This window comes from Bacillus rossius, chromosome 10 (genome assembly GCF_032445375.1).
Source record: "Bacillus rossius redtenbacheri isolate Brsri chromosome 10, Brsri_v3, whole genome shotgun sequence".
In the NCBI taxonomy this organism is placed as follows: domain Eukaryota; kingdom Metazoa; phylum Arthropoda; class Insecta; order Phasmatodea; family Bacillidae; genus Bacillus; species Bacillus rossius.
In genome coordinates this window covers 56545173-56566117 of record NC_086337.1, presented here as the reverse complement: position 1 = coordinate 56566117, position 20945 = coordinate 56545173, and the positions used below count along the sequence as shown (strand labels likewise).

The following is a 20945-nucleotide window of genomic DNA, read 5'->3' as shown; positions in this document are numbered from 1 at the left end:
TATAATAATGAGGGTAAGTTAGTTGAAATTATAAAAAAAAATGGGTGCGTGTACTTAGGTACGCGCGTGAGAAGTTATACTTCTTTGGCATCATTAAAAAATAATATTTAATGGCATGCAAATAATTCTCCATGGTAGCGTTAAACGTTTAACGCAACATTTTTGGAAGTCACATTAGAAGTATAACTTCAAAAAGTGGTTTTAAGTAGTATCAGTGAACTTTCAGCTAGGAAAATTATGTATATTTTCTAAATGACGAGCCTAATTCGTCTCGTGTATTAAGAAAAAGAAGAAAAAAATCACATTTTGTCTGCTCAAGCACTTTATTGATTTACTGAATAAGTAATATTGTAGAAACGTTTACAAAGATGATTTTAAAAAAATAATAATTTTAAATTAGCTTGATATTTCAAAAGCCGAACACACGAATTTATTTTTGGCAGTGTTATTAGAATTCATTTACTAGCATTTACTTTTGCTTTACCGAATAACCAAATATTGTCAAACTTTCACAAGTTAAAATGATATTAAAAAATATGCTGCATAAGCAGTAATAAACAAAAACAATTAAAAACACCTATTTCGCAGCTTCATATTAACTACGCTCTAGTGACTACTTTATAAATCAGTGGATTCGGACATCAGAACTGTAGAAACTCGCGAACCTATGACGTCATGCATATCAGGATGGCGCGGACCGTCCACATGTTCGGATTGTTAAAGTCGGACCTTGAGGGGATTGGTGCAATAATATGTAGTCAGCCGGATCTTATATAAGCTAGCTGATGATGCACAGTGACGAGGTTGTCAAAGGTGGCTCTGATGCCTGCCATCTAGCGGGCATCGCTGGAAGTTCTTACATAACTAACTCTCTCTCTCTCTCTCTCTCTCTCTCTCTCTCTCTCTCTCTCTCTCTCTCTCTCTCTCTCTCTCTCTCCCTCTCTCACTCTCTCTCTCCCTCTCTCTCTCTCTCTCTCTCTCTCTCCTCTCTCTCTCTCTCTCTCTCTCTCTCTCTCTCTCTCTCTCTCTCGTCGTGCACAGGATAACTGTGAAATTTGAGCGGTGACCGTAACATTATATTGCGGAGAAATGAAGATAAAGATGTACAGCGAGTACCTGGAGTGCTTTCAAGAATCTGTAACGGTTGTTTCACGCCTAAAAAGTACTCTGGTAGACACCATTTAACCATTTTAACTCTTTTAAAAATACAATTTGAAAACTTTATCAGGAATCAAAACTTCAATTCGGCTCTCAGCTAATTCTTAAATTTTTTTTCCACCCCACTCGAATATCTAAAGTAGTTTTAAAATCGCGTTGTTTTCTCTGAAGCTCTGCATATCGCGTGTGCCCAGGTAGGCGGGGTTCTTCTACTTGTTACGAAGAGGGAATGGAGCAATTATAAATTCATAAGCGAGTGCACAGCAGGTCATGCGCACAAGTGTGCACACAACTTGTGCGAAATCTGTTCACAATTGAAATCTTACTGTTAATCTCAGTCAATTAAATTTCGCAGTTTATCCGACATATATTGGCAGTATTAGTAAGTAACTACGTATATTAACTACCAAATGATTATCTCGTGACATCTGACCAACAATTTGTGAGCACAGTTTTTTCAACTTATAAACAAAGGGTTACATAAAAAATTTTATTTAACCATTCTAACCAAGACACATTTTCTTTTATTTACAATTTTTGATAGTGACGTATAAGAAATAGCATTGATTAATTTATTATCAAAGCAGGAATTACGCCTGAGCATTGTAATGTCTCGACAATTTCTTGCCACGTTATTATTGATAAATATAAACAGTTCTCTAGTCCCTTTAAAATGGCTTCCTGCTCTGCTCTCATTGGGTTTTGCGCCATGCGTCCGTAATATAAATACAAAATATTCATTTCCTTCCAGTGGGCACCACCTGTCTGCCATGCACGCGACCGTCATAATGCGCTATTGTGAATAGGAGGGTTCGAAAACATGCCGGTTTGAATCTTGTGCGCACCAACTGTTGTTACTCTACCTTTTTTTTTTGACGTGATAACGTCTCATAAATCGATGAACGCCAGCTGCACGCACGGAAAAGCATGAGTCATTGTCACGTTCCACCTGAGCCGAGGTTACAAGAACCGGCCAACCACCGTGCGAGAAAATCTTCCATAACATCAAACAGGTTACAAGGCGGGCTTTTTAAAAGCAGCAACTTAAAAAAAATTTAATTTATTTGTCCAACTTCGTCATTTCAAACTAACAATTTATTGACATTGATTTGATTTCATTTTATTTCTATAATTAATTGTTCGTCATTATATTTAAACAAATTATTTAAATTAAATTTGCAAAAACTGTTAGTAATATTTGAAAATTAAAAAGAAAGTGTGCAATTTTTCATCAATGTTTTCTTATGACGTTATCACGTAAAATTATCGTCCGTAAACCGACTTCACAGACAACCCCCCCAGCCGGCAGGTACAGAGGACCCGGGGCCTGTCAGCGCGACAGGGTGTTGTGCAGAGCGAGGCATCGCGCCGGGGAGAAACCAGCCTGCCACGCCACGCACTCTGCCGGCGGACACGTAATACCGGTTACGTGCGGAAAATCCCTCGCGAGACCGGCCTGGAACACAGCAACAGGCGCGGGTCAGAGCAGGTCAGGGCCCCAACCTTGACGTGTCGGGAATATTCCGCTACCGGATGATGTTATAGTTCCATTACGGTCAGAGAACTCACAGCCTAGTCTTGAAGCTGCTACGGCGGGTGTCGGAATCAACAATGCCGGGTCAACGAAAAAGTCATTATGGACGTGCGGCAAAGTCGAAGACCGATCACAATGAGTAAAGGAACATTTCTCATGAAAGTGTTTTTTTTTTATTCTATTCATCCCTCTTTTTTCTAGATTATTGACGTGAAAGTTATGTGTATCTAGCAATTTATAAATGATAATTTAAAATGAGTTGTAATGTTACGCACCAGAATCGGAAAAATCTATGACCTATAAGAAAAAATAATGTTTTAAGCAGGGAAAAATATTATCATGAAAATGCAAATGAAAAGTTCATTTTCTTTTGGAAAAAGTAATACAAAAAGCAAATATTATTGAAAATGTTTACAGATGCATGTGTTTTTTTTAAATAATATTTTAGTATTCGGATACTTGATTCCGCTAGCGAGAGTTCAAGTTCAGGGTTTAGCAAATCAGTCACTCCTCCAGCGGAACTGTTCCCACAGCGCCGAGAACACTGTTCCTGTGAGGTGCAGGACTGCCTCCCCAACCGTCAACTGCCACTCCATAGATAACGATGGTGAACACGTGAATGGACCTCTGTGTATCTCCTAAGAACGGTAATATATTAAAGATGCTTAGACACTTGCAAAACAGAACCAGTGTCAAACCGTTCTCAAGCCCCTCGCAACAAGGTCGTTGAAATTATTTCCACAACGAACTTCAGGAAATTCCATAGTGTTACGATTTTACCGGGTTAGTAAAGGATAGCCCTTTTATAGATTTTTAACACACACAGTTTTATTGATTTCCCAATATTTACTTCACTAACAAATAATCTAAAAATGCCAATTAATCAATTGTACTTAAAAATGTTGCTTCCCCAGTCACTCGGTTCTTACACACTGCACACCTCGCTGGGCCGCACCTCTGGCGCAACTCTCGCCGCAGCACCCCTCGTGGGTCTCCGCCGCGGGACTCCGTCGCCGCCGTCGCACTTCTCCTTCGCCGAGATCCCACTCGACGCCTCGCTCGGAACTTCGCCGTGCCCGCGACACTATCGCCCGGAACTGAACTCTTCGCCCTGGAACCTTCGTCCAGGGACTTCGTCGCTTTATCGTCCGGAAACTCCGCCGCGGGAGAACTCCCGACTCCACTGAACTCCTGCCCTGGAACCTTCGTCCAAGGACTTCGCCACTCTGCCGCACCCGCGGCACTATCGCCCCGGAAACCCCGCCGCGGGAAAGCTCCCGCCTGAACTCTCTCACTCACTCACAGGCCGGCGTCCTCGTCTTATATATCACAGACGCCATTTCTAGAATGCACGAGCGCGGCCGGGGCCAGTCGCGTCATTCCGCGCCGACCCGACGGCAGAAATCTCTCGAAACACGTGTCGGCGGCTGCCAGGTGGCGCGCGGGACTCCCCAGCTGCGAGGTGTCAGATATCAGCTATCAGCGCCGCGCGGGGAGCTGGGGGCTGGAGGGAGGGGAAGCGGCGACCCAGGTGCGCGCGGCACGTCTCGTGTTGCGCGGCCGCACGATGATGTCAGCCAGCTGTGCACCTGCACGTGTCGCGGCCTTGCTCACGTTCGTAACAATAGGAAATAAACCAACCAACCGCGAACCAATAGCAATCATTTGTCCGCCACTGGTTCATGTGCTCAAATCATGTCTTCGTGAGGAAAATTACACGATTTTGGTCTGCAGATGTATTCATCTCAGCACCGGTTCCCCTTAACACATTTTAATTTTTTTTTAATACTCATTTTTAAGATCCCAGATAAAAATTTTGTTTATAAATATTTATCTGTTTCGATGAATTTTATTTTGACAAAGCAATTGTTAAATAAAAAAAATGTAGCACACAATAGGCACCAGTGTGGAGCCAAAACTTTATCTCTTTTAACAAATTTAGTTATGGCTTTTCTGTTATTTAATTTTTTTTTTCAAGTTGTATTCACCCCAAATGTCACAAAATTCATCATGATGATTAACACAACAGTGGTGTGTGAATTTTTTTTTTCACATACCGATTGCATGTCACAACCAATGGCTCAGTACGAAATGCAACAGAGGCTGGTTTCCCGTGCTACAGCACAGGCAATGCATACAGTAAGTTATAAATTTGAAGCTAATAGCTCTACCACTGAGCAAGATCACTGGCAACTCATAGCAAGAAAAGCAGTTGTGATATTGTTTCTAGCATTTGTTACAGTAAAAAAAATTAAATATAATTTCAGGTGTTTGGTTTTCAATTTCATACATAATTATTCTCACAACAATAACAGATGAAAGTGCCCTTTAATCATGGAAATGCACTAACTTCACTGAATTATACTGTGAAATTTAATTTTTTCATTTGCATAAAATTAGTAAGTTATGTTTCCCTGACAAACTGTTAATATGTTATCAAATACAATATTTCCCTTAAATAAAACAATTTTAATTTGTGTGAACATTCTTACAGTTATCACAATACTTTTTTAATAAGTTTTGCTTGTTCCAAATTGCCTGTTGCAGACAAATGCTACAAGAAAGATTAAATCTACTTCTGCCACAGCCACTAGTGCTACGTGGAGTCTTCCAGCACACAAGCAGAAACAACACATGTACACAATATTAACAGTGACTTTATTCGGAAGATAGTTTCAGGTACATTCACATTACAGGCAGAGAAAAACAAATTAAATCACTGCAAGACAATTTTGTTGGTTAAAATACATTTTTCTCTCTTCACATTTTTTAAAGGTCAAATTCACTATATGAAAACAAAGGCTTTCAGCCACAATCAATTAAATCATCTCTCTACACACCATCTGGAGTGCTATAAAGTATGTTCATCTGCAAAGGATTCAGTTGCTTCAAAATTACAGTAAAACTTAAAATGTGGGTTATAACTTTGACTATGCTCTAGCATTTGTACTGAATTTTGTGCAAGTATCTAGTGATATTTATATATATATTAGAGTTATCTCAGTAACATGAGAAAAATGTTCAACCATTATGTATGCAGCTATCCTGGAATAAAATTTTAAAATTGAGACAATCATAAACAAACAAAAAATATTAAGGAAAAATGCAACATTTAATTGCTACGGTTTTGGGCAGACTGAAAGGAACATGACATCTAACAGTAACAAATAATCAAACCAATGCTTACTCTTTCAAGATTACATTCCCAAACTATTCTAGCTATGCATTTGACACGCAGAGGATCGTATAAATTACTAGTCATGATAATATTGACGAATATTTTTTATTTGGATTCCTGCAACATTCAAACTATAAAAAAAATTGCCATCACTACAAAAGATTTATTGGTTTCAACCACAAATAAGCCATCTATGCATACCAACAAATATTTCCGTTGGTACACATTACGTTATGAACTGTATTCCTTAATGAAAAATCTACCTACCCTAGAATATGATTGTTGTGAAAATTTGTTTTCACATTCAATTTTCTTAGGTATGAAAAGATATTGAGATATAACTATTTGGAGAATCTTGAAATTCTTGAGAAATGTTATCAGGGTACATTTGAAGTAATAGTTTTTCTGCAGTTCTAAGGCTTCCATTGACATTCTCATCGGTACTCACGTCAAACCCCGCAGGTCAGGGCTGATGCAGAAGTCCTGAAAGTGCTGACAAAACCTTTCACCAACTAAATAACCTGCAACTTGAAATTTAAGCTAAATTTGTATTAAAAGCCCACACATCTGCCAAAACAAAATTACGTTACAGGACATACATTTTGCTGTCATGCTGTGTGGCTGAAGTTTGAAGAACATAAATTTTTATTTTTAGATTATATTTTTACAATTAACTTACCACACATTAAGTATATCCTGGAGATACGGCTACACACAGCTTACGAATATAGCTACATAACTACGCTCATCCACTACGTATACGTGTTAGCATAATCAAGGCTATGTATCTACTGGTTACGAAGCTACCAGTAGCACTTCTCTTCAAAATCATGTTGCACCTTCTGTGTCACATTTCATGCTCAACACTGATGATAAAAAGTTCCGGTATTATCATCAACACAAAATATTTAAACTATGTTAAAAAAAGACATCATAGAACAAAACCACAAAAATTTATTTCTAACACCACTATTACCATCCCTCAACCCGTTTCACACTCTCATTTCAAAATCCATGAACTCTCCCCCATAGAGGCATGCACTCAGTGACACTACTCAACAAAGATAATTGCCAAACTTGAGCATTTTTATTTTAAAATTATTATTTTTTCAACCAGCAGTGTAGAGAGCACTTTGAGTCAGTCCCTGAATTTCCCACCTGTTATGAATTTCATATTTCGTTCAGAGATTTGGCATTTTCCAAACGGCAGAATTGTTTGAAGAAACAGTAACTTGCACAGTTTTTCTTTATGATGTATTTCAACAGGAAGTCATATTTATTGCTAATCATTATTGATTGATCAATAACAATATTGATATCCTGAGCAGTTATTTTTAAGTGAGTAATGATTTGTTAGTTCATGTTTATTAATTTACTTTTATTTGAATCAAACTTCTAATAAATACAAAAAAGGTTAAGATTCTTAAATTCTTGAAAAAGAAATAAAAACCAAAAAACCCTGCGCTGTGTTATTTTTAGAATAATATTCTTTCTCTCTCTTTCTCTGCCGTTTGACCTCTAACGATATAGTACTTTTACAAGTCGAGGTTTGAATTGCCAAAGAAGTTTTACTTCTATCACATATACTAAGTTACACACATGTTTAATTTTGCTCTCTCTCTCAATTCCTGCTTGAAAAGTTTTTTTTTTTAAACAACAGATGACTATTATTTACATCTCTTGCCATATATTAAAACACCTAGCATTCCCAAGAATTCGCACAAAAAGCTATGGCTATGAAGCAGGCGTCAAACCACTTGGCTGCTAACTCGCATTTCTTCAACTGGAATTACACTTACTTAAACAGCTGAATCTTAAGATACTTTCGTAAGGTCACCATTACATTACTAATTCCTCATCTTAAACAGCTCAGACACTTCCAGACTCAAACATCCCCCTATGCCTACAGAATGTTGTCTACAAAACCAATTTTTTTTTTTTCCGGCAGTGTTACGAACAATAGCAATAAGATGCAGCAATGTACTATTTTGCAAGAGAAGTGTTATGAAACATGGTGCTTCCCACTATTTCTAGCAGTAAAGGCAGGAGAGTTTCGCATGCAAATATCAACAATAAAACTCTTCAAACAAGCAGGATGTGAAAAACGAAGCACATAACACTGATGGGTGAAGGAGTACATCTGATATATCTTGCAATGCATGTTGTTCTGATAAAATTGTTTTGAGAGTGAGATTAAAGGAACTCTGCTGCAGCAACAAAGAATCTGCACGACCACGGAAGGGAGGATATTTCTCCTCTGGCGTGTGGTCCTAGGCAGAGAGCACTTCTGTGCTTTGGAAAATGACCAAGGTGTCGGAACTGTCTGCACAGCAAGTGTGTTCAGGTGTACCCTCTCCCTCGGAGTTACGAGAGTGCAGGCCGGCCCCGCTAGTCTACGGCATGGGGAGGACCTTCTTTTCACAGACAAGACAGCCAAACGCCCGATCGTGCATCTTCGGGAGGGGGGGGGGGGGGGTGGTTGTTCATTGCAAATAAATATAGCGGTGATGATAAAAGGATACTAATGGTCAATGAGGTTAGGTTAGCTACATTATAAATACTTTAAAACATTGTGGACGGTTGATTTGGTTAGGATAGCTACATTAAAGATACGGAAAAAAAAAAACATGAACTTCGGGGAACTTCGGGTTTCGGCTCTCTCGTCTGTGAAAAGAAGGCTTCCCTTGCAGCGAGGCTGGGGGCAGGGCTGGCAACCCCGCAGACACAGGTAGGCCCTGCAGACGTGGGTAAGCTCGCGGTTTCGGCAGCGGTGTCAGAACCCTCGTCCCAAAACGACGAGACTCGTCACCAGCCGAGTTGCAAACCAGGAGCATCTCCGACACAGGTGCCGAACCCACCTGTGTCTACCACCGAGAGTTCAGATAAGCTAACACGTGGTTACACTAAGATAAAAGCACACTACGCACTACATGTTACACCACTCACGGCTACCACCACTACCGCTACTACTACTACCTTTAAGTTAAGTAAACACAGAAAGAGTAATAACCTCTGTTAGCACAAAGAGTCAGAGCTCCGACTATCATACAGGCAGGCAGTCAATGGCTGGTCGCAAAAATTCCTTCCGCCGCGAAACTCAACAGAATTTAATCAAAAAGTTCGCGCGGAAAAAATACATCAGGTCCCCAAGTCTTCTTCACAAAATATTTACAAATTACGATGAACGTCATTTGGTTTTTTATTTTTTTTACACGCTTTTCTTTACATTAGTATCAGACCATAAGTGCTGTGGAGTTTACCACAATTGTAAACAAGAGTGACGCCAAATTTATGTTTCCACATTAATTTAAGAAGAACATTTAATTTCGACAGATGAAGGAAGAATATTGCAAATCACTATAAACTGTTAAGATTTTTAAATTCATCATGTAACACACCACACCATGCACACATACAATAACTTCTTTTACCATGCCAGCAAATCTGTGATCAGTTATGCATTTGTGATGCTCAGCCATGATTAAAACATTTTAGTTTAAAAACTTTTGAAGCTTATTTCTTTTTTTCAAATTCATAAACATAAAAAGACTCCCTACAGATAAAATTTATGATTTAATAAAAAAAAATCCACATATATCCTTGACTGTTGTAATATGAAAAACTACCCTGTTTACAGATGGCAAATTAAAAAAAAAAAAAGAATCTATTCTTTTGGAAGCTACAGCAAAAGAAGATTTTCACATTATCTGCAATTTATTATCTCACGATCAGAAAAAATTATTTTGTTATGACTGTCTAGGTATTTACTATAGAAGACACTGTAAAATAAATTTTTAACAGGTAATTAATTAAAAAATCAAACTTATTAAACAAACTTCGGGCCACAAAACTGAAAATAGACAACCCTTGATTAATTCACTATCAAGCTGATGGTTACAATTAAATGTGTCCTACAGCCTCCAGTTGAAGAATGAGTTCTACACAACAAACTGTGTCATGCTGCTAACTGAAACTTAGAGGATGGCCCAAGTTGGAGAGAGAGCAAGTCCCAGGTGCGTCGACGAATTCAGTACAAATGCTGTCACGATGGCTATGTTATGGCAAAACATCAGCATACAGCATGAGGCTCTGTCGAACACTAGACACGGGTAGTTTAGAGTGGTAAGAACAGGACTTCACTATGCCAGCGAAACTAATAGCAAACAACAGTAACCGAGATTAGGTAATCTCATTGGGGGAAAATAACCCTTACCACTAGAAACACTTCCCTGGACATTTACAATTCCGTGAACAGTACAAAGACAGAGGAGTCTCAACATTGGCTACACTGACGAATGACATGAAACGGCATAGCCTTAGGATTAGGACAGTGTCAAAAGTGGTCCAAGATACATATCGCTCTACCCAGCAGAGAAAAGTTTCAACTATGAAAGGTGTCTTCAATGGCAGTGACTGCCAACATGTCACACTCACGTGGAAACACTCCGGCAAGTCTCACAGTTATGATCACCTAGTCGGTACTTAAGTAGTTCGGATCTCACAGTAATCTTGGAAGTACATTCGCATTATGTCTAGTGATGAGCAAAATCCCAATTTTCTCCAATTCGAATCCTAAAGAGAACCTCGAATGTACCTCTCGAATCCAAATCTGGGTGTCAAGGGTTGAAAATATAATAATGTACAAGAATAAAAAATTGGAACTATAGTATTGAAACATTCAACCCTTTAAATGTGTGTTTCACAAATAAAGTTAGCAGAATCAATACATACTGTAGTTTTAATTATATGATTACATGTTAAATAACAATATCTTGGGGAATGGTAACAGTAGAGGTATGATGGAAAACGTTATCTGGTACATTTCTGAGGCTACCTGCGTTGAATTTTTTTTATTTATTTCCTCTAATAATTTTCTTCAAATATTTTTCTTCGAATACTAAGGATTTTATTGGCCCAGCACTAATTTAAACTTAAAACATTTGTGGATAAACGTGCAACATAAAACCCAATTAAATTCGTCACCGAAAGTTTGTCTCTGATGAAAGCATAATTAGGTAAATTATGAATGAATTCAGCCAATCAGACAATATGGGCACCGTTACTGACCATGCAGTAATCATGGATCGACATCACATCTGCTGATCACTGTCAAACAAGCGCGATACGAGAGCCACACGCCTCGAGACTCGTATTGTGCTGCTTCCAGCACGCACTATCACAACCCACCCACACTGGCTATGGAAGGGCTGAGCCAAAGCTTTACAAAGTAACACAGCGTCTGTTGAAGTGATCTCAACAACTGAACTGTAATGCTCTTGTTCAACTCTGTCAATATTACCACCTTATACATATTTTTTTCCTTCCACTTTTGCTTGAACTTGAAACAACACAAACCCACACAATTTTTTTTTTTTTAACGAAGACTTTTCAAACAACGCTGGACAAAAAAAAAAACAAATAGCTATCTTATGGTCTGTACTTCCGCTTTACAGTAATAATTAAAAAATATAAATTTTCTCTCTTGTTACTTAGTTTACGTAAAGTTCTCTTCACACAACTCGTCTAAAAATTGGCAGTGACCGTTCCAAACATCGCTACATCCTTCATCACACCCGCGTCAGCAAAGGCGTGGCGGCAGGGCAGGATGGTCTCTACGGCTCTTCACTCTCGTCTTAAAGAGGGATGACACCAAACTTTACATTTTCACAATATTTAAGAGGACATTCATCTACAGTATAGGCATCAAACACACGTTTTCGTCGCATCTGTCAGTTTCTCTGATGGCCGACAGTACTCTGACTGATCTGACAACAATATACTTGATAACAAGTCAGCTTATGTATACACAGGACAAAGAAGCCTTGGCAGATTTTGTCGTTCTTCAAGTTTAAGAGAGATTGCACTTACTTATTCTTGCACTGTATACTAATTCTCAGAAACATTTTCCAATGATGTTTTACGAGCTGCACACTGCATGCTTGGATGCTGGTAGGAGCTATAGGGTATGTGCTCAGTGCATGTATTTTTTTATCAGGACAAAATTAAAACCTGATGATTAGATTTTCTACAAACAGAATCAGTTCGTATATTTGACGCGGTCAAGAAGTTATACATAATCCAAAAGACTGTCTTTAAGCTAACATTATCTGTTTTTTAAAGGCAGGCACACCAATATTTTTACTTTAAAAACTTGTAACTATGCTCAGTTGTTTTTAATGTATCTTCACTTGTGTCCTTTTGACTTTTGTTTATTAAAAGTAAAAAAAAAAAAGAAACTTATTGATTACACACCGGAAATTATGATGCTTGTAAATTGCAAATTACATGTAAAAATATTTGAAATTTTGAAATTTTCTGAACTTGAACTTCTTGTTTTCAATATATTTTGACCAAGAACAGATTTACGAGAAAATTAATTTACAAGTTTTTTAAATAAACTTGGTGCACTGTCTGTATTTTAGTCAATATGGTACCTACATAACAGGGTGTTGAGTCTTTTGTCAGTTTTATTTCAGGGCACGAATCCACGACCATTTTCAAACACGGAAATCACGTGCAAATATGCCGACAACTGTAGTCATCCTGCCTGCCAACCACGATCTCCACCATTTAACATACCTACCCTCTGAGACTACTTACGACAAACGGAAAAAATGACATTGCTGCCACAACAAAGAACAAACATGTGAAAAATAAATTCTTTGTGACATCACATAAAGCAGCTGAGAAAAAATAAAAACCAACCTAGGAGTATTGGTGCTAATGGGCAGTGTGTATCCTACGTACATTCATTACAAACCTGACTCGAAGCAATTCACAGAGCTAGCACTGCCCTGACACGACAGTCTTGTGATAAATGCACCCGTCAGTCAGACTAGGCTCCGCAGACATGCACACAAACTAACTTAAACTAAAACAAACTACGTATCTGTAGAGCAATGGTAATACCAGCGAGATGACAACTTTTATGAGAAAGAAATTGTACTGTACTAAAAATTTACCAAAACATAAATTTAAGTGCAAGTTATCATTTTCAAAATTTTAATCACAACTTTTCTCATTACCAATCAGAATTTTTCATATTACCAAATGTGCATTATTAAACCCCTTTCTTCCAGAAAATGCAACATGGCTATTCTCATTGACGACCCATTTACACAAAATATACGACATTTTCACATTTATCCAATCACTGCAAATCAAGTCCCTAGAAACATACCCACCCCTCTAAACTGTATTTCTCTTAAACTTACAAACAGTGGGTTAGGACAGCATACATAGCTACAAGCCTTTAGTTCTTACCGACAACATCATTTACAAACAGCCAAGTTGCATTAGACAATGTGACCAACCACGGCTCTTGTTGACAGATTATTCCATCTCAGCATAAATTACGGCGAGCACAAAGTTTTATCGATCAATCATTAAGCTAGCAGTAGTCAAAAATATGAAAATAAAATCTTTTTTCTGAAGTTGCAGCTTTGCACAAAAAGAAACCATTAAAAATGATATAATCTTACAATTCTTGGCTACACCCAATTATACCTTCGCAAAACCATAATACCTGCTGAGGTAGGTATTAAAGAATCAACCAGCACATTTCTCATTAATTGTTTAACAGCGAAGCAAGTTGCATCCCACTGGCATTAGCTTTGCTGGAAATTAGGTAACACTTAAACCTACAAGAAGTAACCGTACCGACCTAACTTACCGTAAATTAAATGGGCAGAAGAAACCACGCACGCTCTACACAATCCCACGTAACACATCACACTGTACAAAATATAACTCTGTTATTTGTTACAAAATATACACAACTCTTGACTTACCGTTAGTTCAGAAAGAAATGGTGACACAGCAATAACAAGCACCCAACATGTAGTTGTCACGTCACTTGCACAGCGAGAACAGCACAAGACTTACGCTCAAAAACACTTCACAAGTCAGAAGAAAACATCATTTTGATACATCTTTTTCTTTGAAAGTCAAAGAAAGTCGGTCACCCTCATTAAGCCTAAACGAAGCAAGAGGCTGAGTTCGACACCTAACTACACACTTCATCCATGGCAGTATCAATTCCTTCTCCGCAGTTACACATGGATAGTCGTGACACCGTGATGATGACAACACAAACTATAGCCATGATGTTGCCTACAAATGATCATCAAGGCTAAATCACCAAACTGACAGCTAAACAATCATACAGATTATGATGACAAAATTCCAGATAAGAAAGACACCACTACTACTTACAAAACATATTTGAGTGCGCCATTTCTTGGAATGTGATGTTAAGTTAGTGATAAAAAAAAAACAACACCATTTACATTATTAACACATTAAAAATGCAACAATGACCAGAGATACAAAAAATGTTACTTCCAGAGAACAACAAGGAAAAGTAAGAAATAAAACATCAATGTAATTAACACCTCAACTTCTTATATTTAAGAAACTACCAACTATATTTAGGACTCTTTAGGCAAGTCTGAAGAATATACGTTAACAACACAGGCAGGTGTCTGCTGTCTTCTGAAGACAAACATTTGAGGCCAAAGAAATAATTTTTTTTTTAAACTAATATCTGACACAGTCTAAAAATCACTTCAATGCTCATTATATTTTATGTATTTTTTATTTAAAATATAATTTAAAACAAAAATTATTTATTCTACAATTCTGACAACACTAGCAGTGAATGTTATATTTTTCCAGATATTTTCTCAAATTTTAAAAAATTTATGAAAACTGCTAGTTCATGTTACTTTAGTTACAATATGCTTTTCACAAGATATATCATACTTATTTATCAACCAAATACTTGTTACTATCACATCTGAAGAGAAAAAAATTTAGCAACTTTACTACTTCAAAGAGCCCCAGTGGCTAAACCACGAAACTTCCCAATTTCCGAGATTTTTGACGGACAGTCTGTTCTTACTAGGATAGGAAACCACCAGTGCTGGTCGTCTTGGTGACAACTGTACCTTCGAATCTTTAAGGCGAACCCTTTGTGTGACATAGGGATTACAATCAGACTTGACAGAAGCACCATCATGATACAGTATCAAGGCTAGACTAACTTATGGAACTGCTGAAATATACAGGGACATACTTGAAGCTTCAAGAGCAATGAAACATGTCATTACAGCTATGCATGCCGCTTAATTTTTGTCAAAGATTCGATCATCCCTAACTCAGTAGGATGTCGATAATTACTCAAAAATTATTTATAATATTTTCTCAATGACCTATGTTAGATAATTTGAAAAACAGGAAACAATAAACTACCGAGTAAGTTTGAAGTTGAGATAAATCATAAAAGGAAACGTGTCCACTACAAGCGGCAATAGTAGTGCCAGCTTTAAATTCAACCAGACAACTTTTGAGCGTCGCATCGATGTCGCACACAAAACTAGACCCTAAAGAACAACTACTAACAAAACCAAGCAGAAACACTGCCACACTAACACAAATTGCCAACATGAAACATTTTAGACAAAATCTAAGTATGTGCATCCAATACAATATTCTCTGTATTCCCCTCTTTGCATTTATCACCATCTGAAACATGTTTACCTTAAAGAAAATTGCACATGCAATAGTTATTGTAGTCATACTTAACAAAGTACACACTTTTTTTTTATGTTCCAAAATTCAGCTACACAGAATGACCAATAAAATGATTTTTGTTTACAATACGTGGAACTCAAACATTATCTTAACAAAATTTAATTTAATTTACCTTCCTGGTTTCTGCAACCGCACCCTACGGTGTTCCCGTAAGACACAAGACTAAACAAGAAAACAATTCTGAAGAACATTCATTACCGCTTGCTAAGACATAGCAACATTCCAAATACAGGATATAAGGCTTGAAAGTAAAGATTCTCTATAGGTTTAGCAGAATGAAGCAGGATATCCACAGAACAAAATCAGTTACACCATTAACATAAACAAACCTTCACATGTTTAAAACTAATATGTATTACCTACTTATGGTTGAACACACCGTCAAAAAACCAATCCTACAATACAATTATTGATATAATATGGTGACATTGTATCACACAATCATGTGAGAAAAGTATAAACAGAATTTATCATAAAACTGTGTTACCTTAAAGTGCATATGTAAATTTTAATTATTACATAATTAATATTTTCCCAGTTCACTACCAAAAAAAACTGGCAAAAATAAATTATAAATGATGAAACAGTGGTTATTTAAGGATTGTAACAACACACCAACATTTGCCAACATTGAAAATGTATTTACACCATCTATTAACAAGGTAACAAGGCAAATGTTTAGTGCTATATACACATTACACAAAGCCTAAAGCATAAAAAAAAATTCACCACTGTTATTAGGCGATACTACATTGAAAGATTTGTTCATGTATTAGAAACAAATGAACTCTCTTAAAATAATCCAATTAACGTGAGAGACTGAGTCAGTCATATGTATGCACGATACAAATATTGTATTAAAAACATAATGAACTTGTGTCAGCAGGACAAAGAACGCTGAGGCTGGCAATTGAGTGCACACACTTTACTCAAGAAGTAATATGCAAACAAAACAAGATAATTAATATCAATCAGCCGTAAAGTTAACATCTTGAAATTTAGTCCCCAAACCTGGAGCGGAGTTGAGGCCAACACTATGGATGATCACGTCACGTCTTCAACGTCTCAACGAAAACATGATTAATGTCTCACTACATATTATCAATTTTAAACTGCAAACAACACTACCTATAAGTACCCGACATCGGAGTTTTCGCGAATTTGCTAACTACAATGAAGAAATATTTTACACTAGAATACGAGAGATAAAATGTTACTACCTACTCACAGAACTATGGGAACTGTTCCCAACCATTGGACAGCAACAGCCCTTCAGTTATACGCAGAGACCCACAAGTCCGCAACGACACGCAACGTTCCGCGGAAAAACCTGCGTGTCTACATTCAACATTTTGCGTGTGTAACATAATCTTTAAAAAGGAAATTGAGATAAAAACAAGAAGACAGCTGCCAAATAAATACATCACTAAATTATGCACATCTGCAAAACTTAACTATGTATGTTCTAACATGTTCTAAGGCCATAATTTACTCATGATTATACATCTGTACTACTTATGCCAATGGACTGTAGTGTAAAAAAGATGCTCCACTCACTACAGCTTATTAAAAGAATATGAAACCGCGTTATGGCACACTTGTTCAGAGAAATTTTACGCTTACAAAGACATGTGCCTGCAGTGTTCTTGAAGTTACTAAAGAATGATTAACATTGAAACGTAACTAATGCTAAGCTAATTCCTCCGATAGTTCACGTGTAAAACTGTCTGCTATCCCAGTGCAATTGAAGAGGTATGCCTGCTTGGATGCAGTCTCGAGTCACGACCCGGTGGGAGAACCACCCCGCTGTGCTGCGTCTGGTAGCAATCTTCCCGCCCTCGGACACAAACTCCAGGAACGCTACTGGAGTTAGCCTCCATCAGAACACAGGCAAGTGTACCCCAACGTCTTTGAATACCGCCCCTCCTGTCGTTTCGTTTTGTTCTGCAGTCAACCTTAACACGGGTGAAACATTTCAAATCAATATTAACCCACACCAAAAAAAAAAATCTGCCACTGTAAAAAAAAAAAAAAAACTGCCCGGTATCACCACGTATAGCATTCCTATTCCTGCGCCCTAAGTAACCAAACCCTGAACGCCCAACACCTTACAACTGACTCGTATAACTCGACCGAGAGTCCTGCTATTCCTCGAACATACCCCCGTCCTCACGACAACAGCACGTCTGCAACCATGGCCACAGACACCCGAGACGCTCTGCGCAATAGGCCCCGCCATCTGGTTGGTCAAATATCAACCCACAGCTTGCAGCACAACTTACACAATATATGTACTTCGATTTCACGGTTCTCCATGGCATGGCACCTAGTTTCGGGCAATTGTAGATGTTGCCTTGAGGTAACCAGTTGTTTCCTTCCTGCGGGTACAGACTCTACCTGTTGGTAACCATCAGGCTGTACCCAAGTCTCAAAAGCTCAGGAAGATATTATCTATGGCAGAATGTCATGCCATGAATTTGTTAAATGACTCAAAATATAAATAATACGAAACATTTTTTGAGAAATCCACGATGGCAGGGCCCGATCAGTAATCGCACTTAATTTATAAATTCAATTTACCCATATTCCCCCACAAAAATCTATTGTTACTACAGCCTCACAAATATCTGAATACCGATACTCACTAACTCCCAGCTTCTTGAATTCAAAAACAGCAAATAACACAAGTCACTTTTCATTCCTACAAACGAGAAAACAATAACTAGACCAGTCCACATCCAACGGTAATTGAACAAGAATATCTAAGCAACTAAACACGAGAACCTACTCACAGTCCTAAGTTTCAACCTCTTTATCACACTAAAAAGAAAAATTGGTAAAATAGTGTAAGTTTATACCTACAATACACTTCCACTTTACATATAACAAGATTTCTTTAAAATACCTAAATAATTTACATCATTACATCACTGTCTTTTTTTTTCTCTATGCAAGTCCCAATAATGCAATAATTATAAATGATCTTAACTTTTTTGAGCTTCGGAATGCAGGAGACATTCCTTCGTATAAATGGCTAAATAAACCAATTAAAAATAACACAGAAAGGTGAGTATGTAAACTTACCATTACCAAAACAAAAACAAAAAAAAAAATGTTTAGTTAAAGACCACAAACGTCCATTTTACAAAAAAAATAGTACCAGCAAATTTTTTTAAGATCACTTCAAATTCACAAATAAAATATCACAAAATTCACACAGAGTTAAATGGAGCACAACATGCTTATTTCAAGCCAGCTGCACAAAAAGGAACATTCGTCAGGAAGTGAATACACAAAACTGCAGCAAGCCTTCACACCCCTGAAAAGTGTGATTAATTAAGGTTAACATAAAAATAAATAACCAAAGCGACTAAGCCCACTCTCCATAACATAACGGCTGTAATTATCTGGAAAGAGAAAATGCTTGAGACAGGGGGAACCGTGTTCATTAAACTGAGTACTTTTCAGCTAAAACATGGAGGGGGGGGGGGGGGGGGTTGAGATAGAAATCACCAATTGTAAACACAAACACTGCCTGGTATGAACACAGCTGGCAAAAAAAACTAAATCCACGTGTTGTCAGTTCATTTCTAAAAGTGCAAAGTTTGAGTAGAGGGATGCTAAAAACTATTAGGTTTCATTCCATGCAATTAAATAAACATTGTTTGTATTTTATGATTTCTTAAGATACACAGAGCAACTTCAGTTAAACATGCTTTGTCTGTGCATAGAACGCAGCTATAAGTGTTCCATTAGTAGTCAATTAATTGTCTTCTAGCTAAGAAAAGTAATTTTGTACTGCATCTCATCCGTTAATCTGTATTGTCTAAATATATAAAATCAAGATGTCACAATTTTAAGCAATGTTACACTAATTAAAATAATGAAAAATGTTTAAGATGATCGTTTTAATCTCATAGCCCTTAGATGTTACAAATACTTGCTTCACAAAGCACATCACCAAAAGACAATGAAGTTCCAAAGTAAGAAAACAAAATTGGCAATGAACTAATTTTTTAAGTCCGTACACAAAAATGTGAAATTTATTGAGTATTTTTTAGATCTTTTCACAATAAATCCAAGATTAGTTTAGATAGTTTAAAAAAAATTACTTTTTGTAATTCTGACGGAATTTTGTACTTTTGAAATTATTATGTACCAAAAATTTTTAGGGAAATTGAGTTTTTGAACAATAAAATAAAATTTAAAAATATATACTACATCTATTTTAGAGGAAAAAAATCTGGGGTTTCAGGTCTCCAGTCAAAAATTGTGCATTTAAAGATTAGGTAACCAAACTTAACTCCTTGTTACTGTATGTAGTTAACAGCGCATAAGACAAGAATTTTATGCAATTTCACTTTCTTGTCATTACAGCCCCTGCCTATCTGAGCACTCACACGGTACGCAAATTTAAGATCTTAAGGCCTCTAAAAATCATAATTACAGGCCATCTTACGTGACTAATGATGTCATTGTCGCGAGGAACCCGCACACCTGGATGTAATTCATACGGCTGTTGTATGGAGGAATGGAATAGCTCAAACCCTTGTATCCACAACTTACCTCTGCCAGTGATGATGAGTGGTTTTGTTACAATTTATTTTATGGCACAGAGTTTTTCAATGGGATGAAATTTAAATACAAGATAATGTAGCCAAGACTAATTAATTAGTAATTACCCCCCGTTTATAAAACGGCCGATCGACAGTCCCAGGCACCAACCCTTCCTTCATCTCTGCTGCGGCACATCCTCCCCGGTCCATCACGGCTGTCAGGTTCTAGATTCTCATCTCAGAGCGAGCCAAACGAACAAGTCTCTTATTACAGCTATTATGCTTAAAGACTCGCAAAAAAATTTTTTTGAATGCATGCGGATAAGCAGGTTAATGCTACTTCCACGCCCTACGATCAAGCGTCTTCGCATCTTACGTGGAAGTGCAATTTTATATCCAAATTTCGATAACGAAAAGCTGACCCGGTCTCGTACGCCGGACACTGCGGTAACATCACGGTTGTTACTCTCGCTGCTACGAGGCTACAAGCGCACCCTCGGGTCGAACGCAGGTCAGTGTCAGGGGTACGGGGGGCAGGGGGGTGGAGCGGTAGGAGAGGGGGAGAGGGGGAGAGGGGCCCGGCGGGGCGTGGCCTCTACGTGATGACGGTCGGCTTGTCCCGGCCCGTGAACTCCTGCAGCCGCGAAATCTGCAGTGCTATCTCCACCAGCGGCTTCAGGATCACCTGTGAACAGCACGCCTGACGATCGCACCTCACCTCGCTGCGTCCCAGGCACCGGCTGAACCACTCACGCTTTAACCGATACCCGCACGTACTCCCACGCACAGAACGAAGAACTTGCGAGACGGTACTGAAAAGTTGTGTACAAGACGCGTATTACTCCTACTTTATTTGACTGCAAATACTTCTACATGTAAATGACATCATAACAGCTAGGCGTATAGCAACTTGAATTTGCATTCA

At 37.9% G+C, this 20945-nt stretch overlaps 1 protein-coding gene across 2 annotated transcripts in view; it reads right to left on the bottom strand.

Moving 5' to 3' along the window:
• Window positions 1-5331: 5331 nt before the first annotated feature.
• LOC134536237 (phosphoglucomutase) overlaps window positions 5332-20945 on the bottom strand; it is a 31362-nt gene continuing 15748 nt past the window's right edge. For both annotated transcript variants that reach the window (XM_063375931.1, XM_063375932.1), the window contains one exon: window positions 5332-20705. In XM_063375931.1, the coding sequence (XP_063232001.1) occupies window positions 20616-20705 (90 nt within the window). In that variant the 3' untranslated portion in view covers window positions 5332-20615. The remainder of the gene's footprint in view (window positions 20706-20945) is intronic.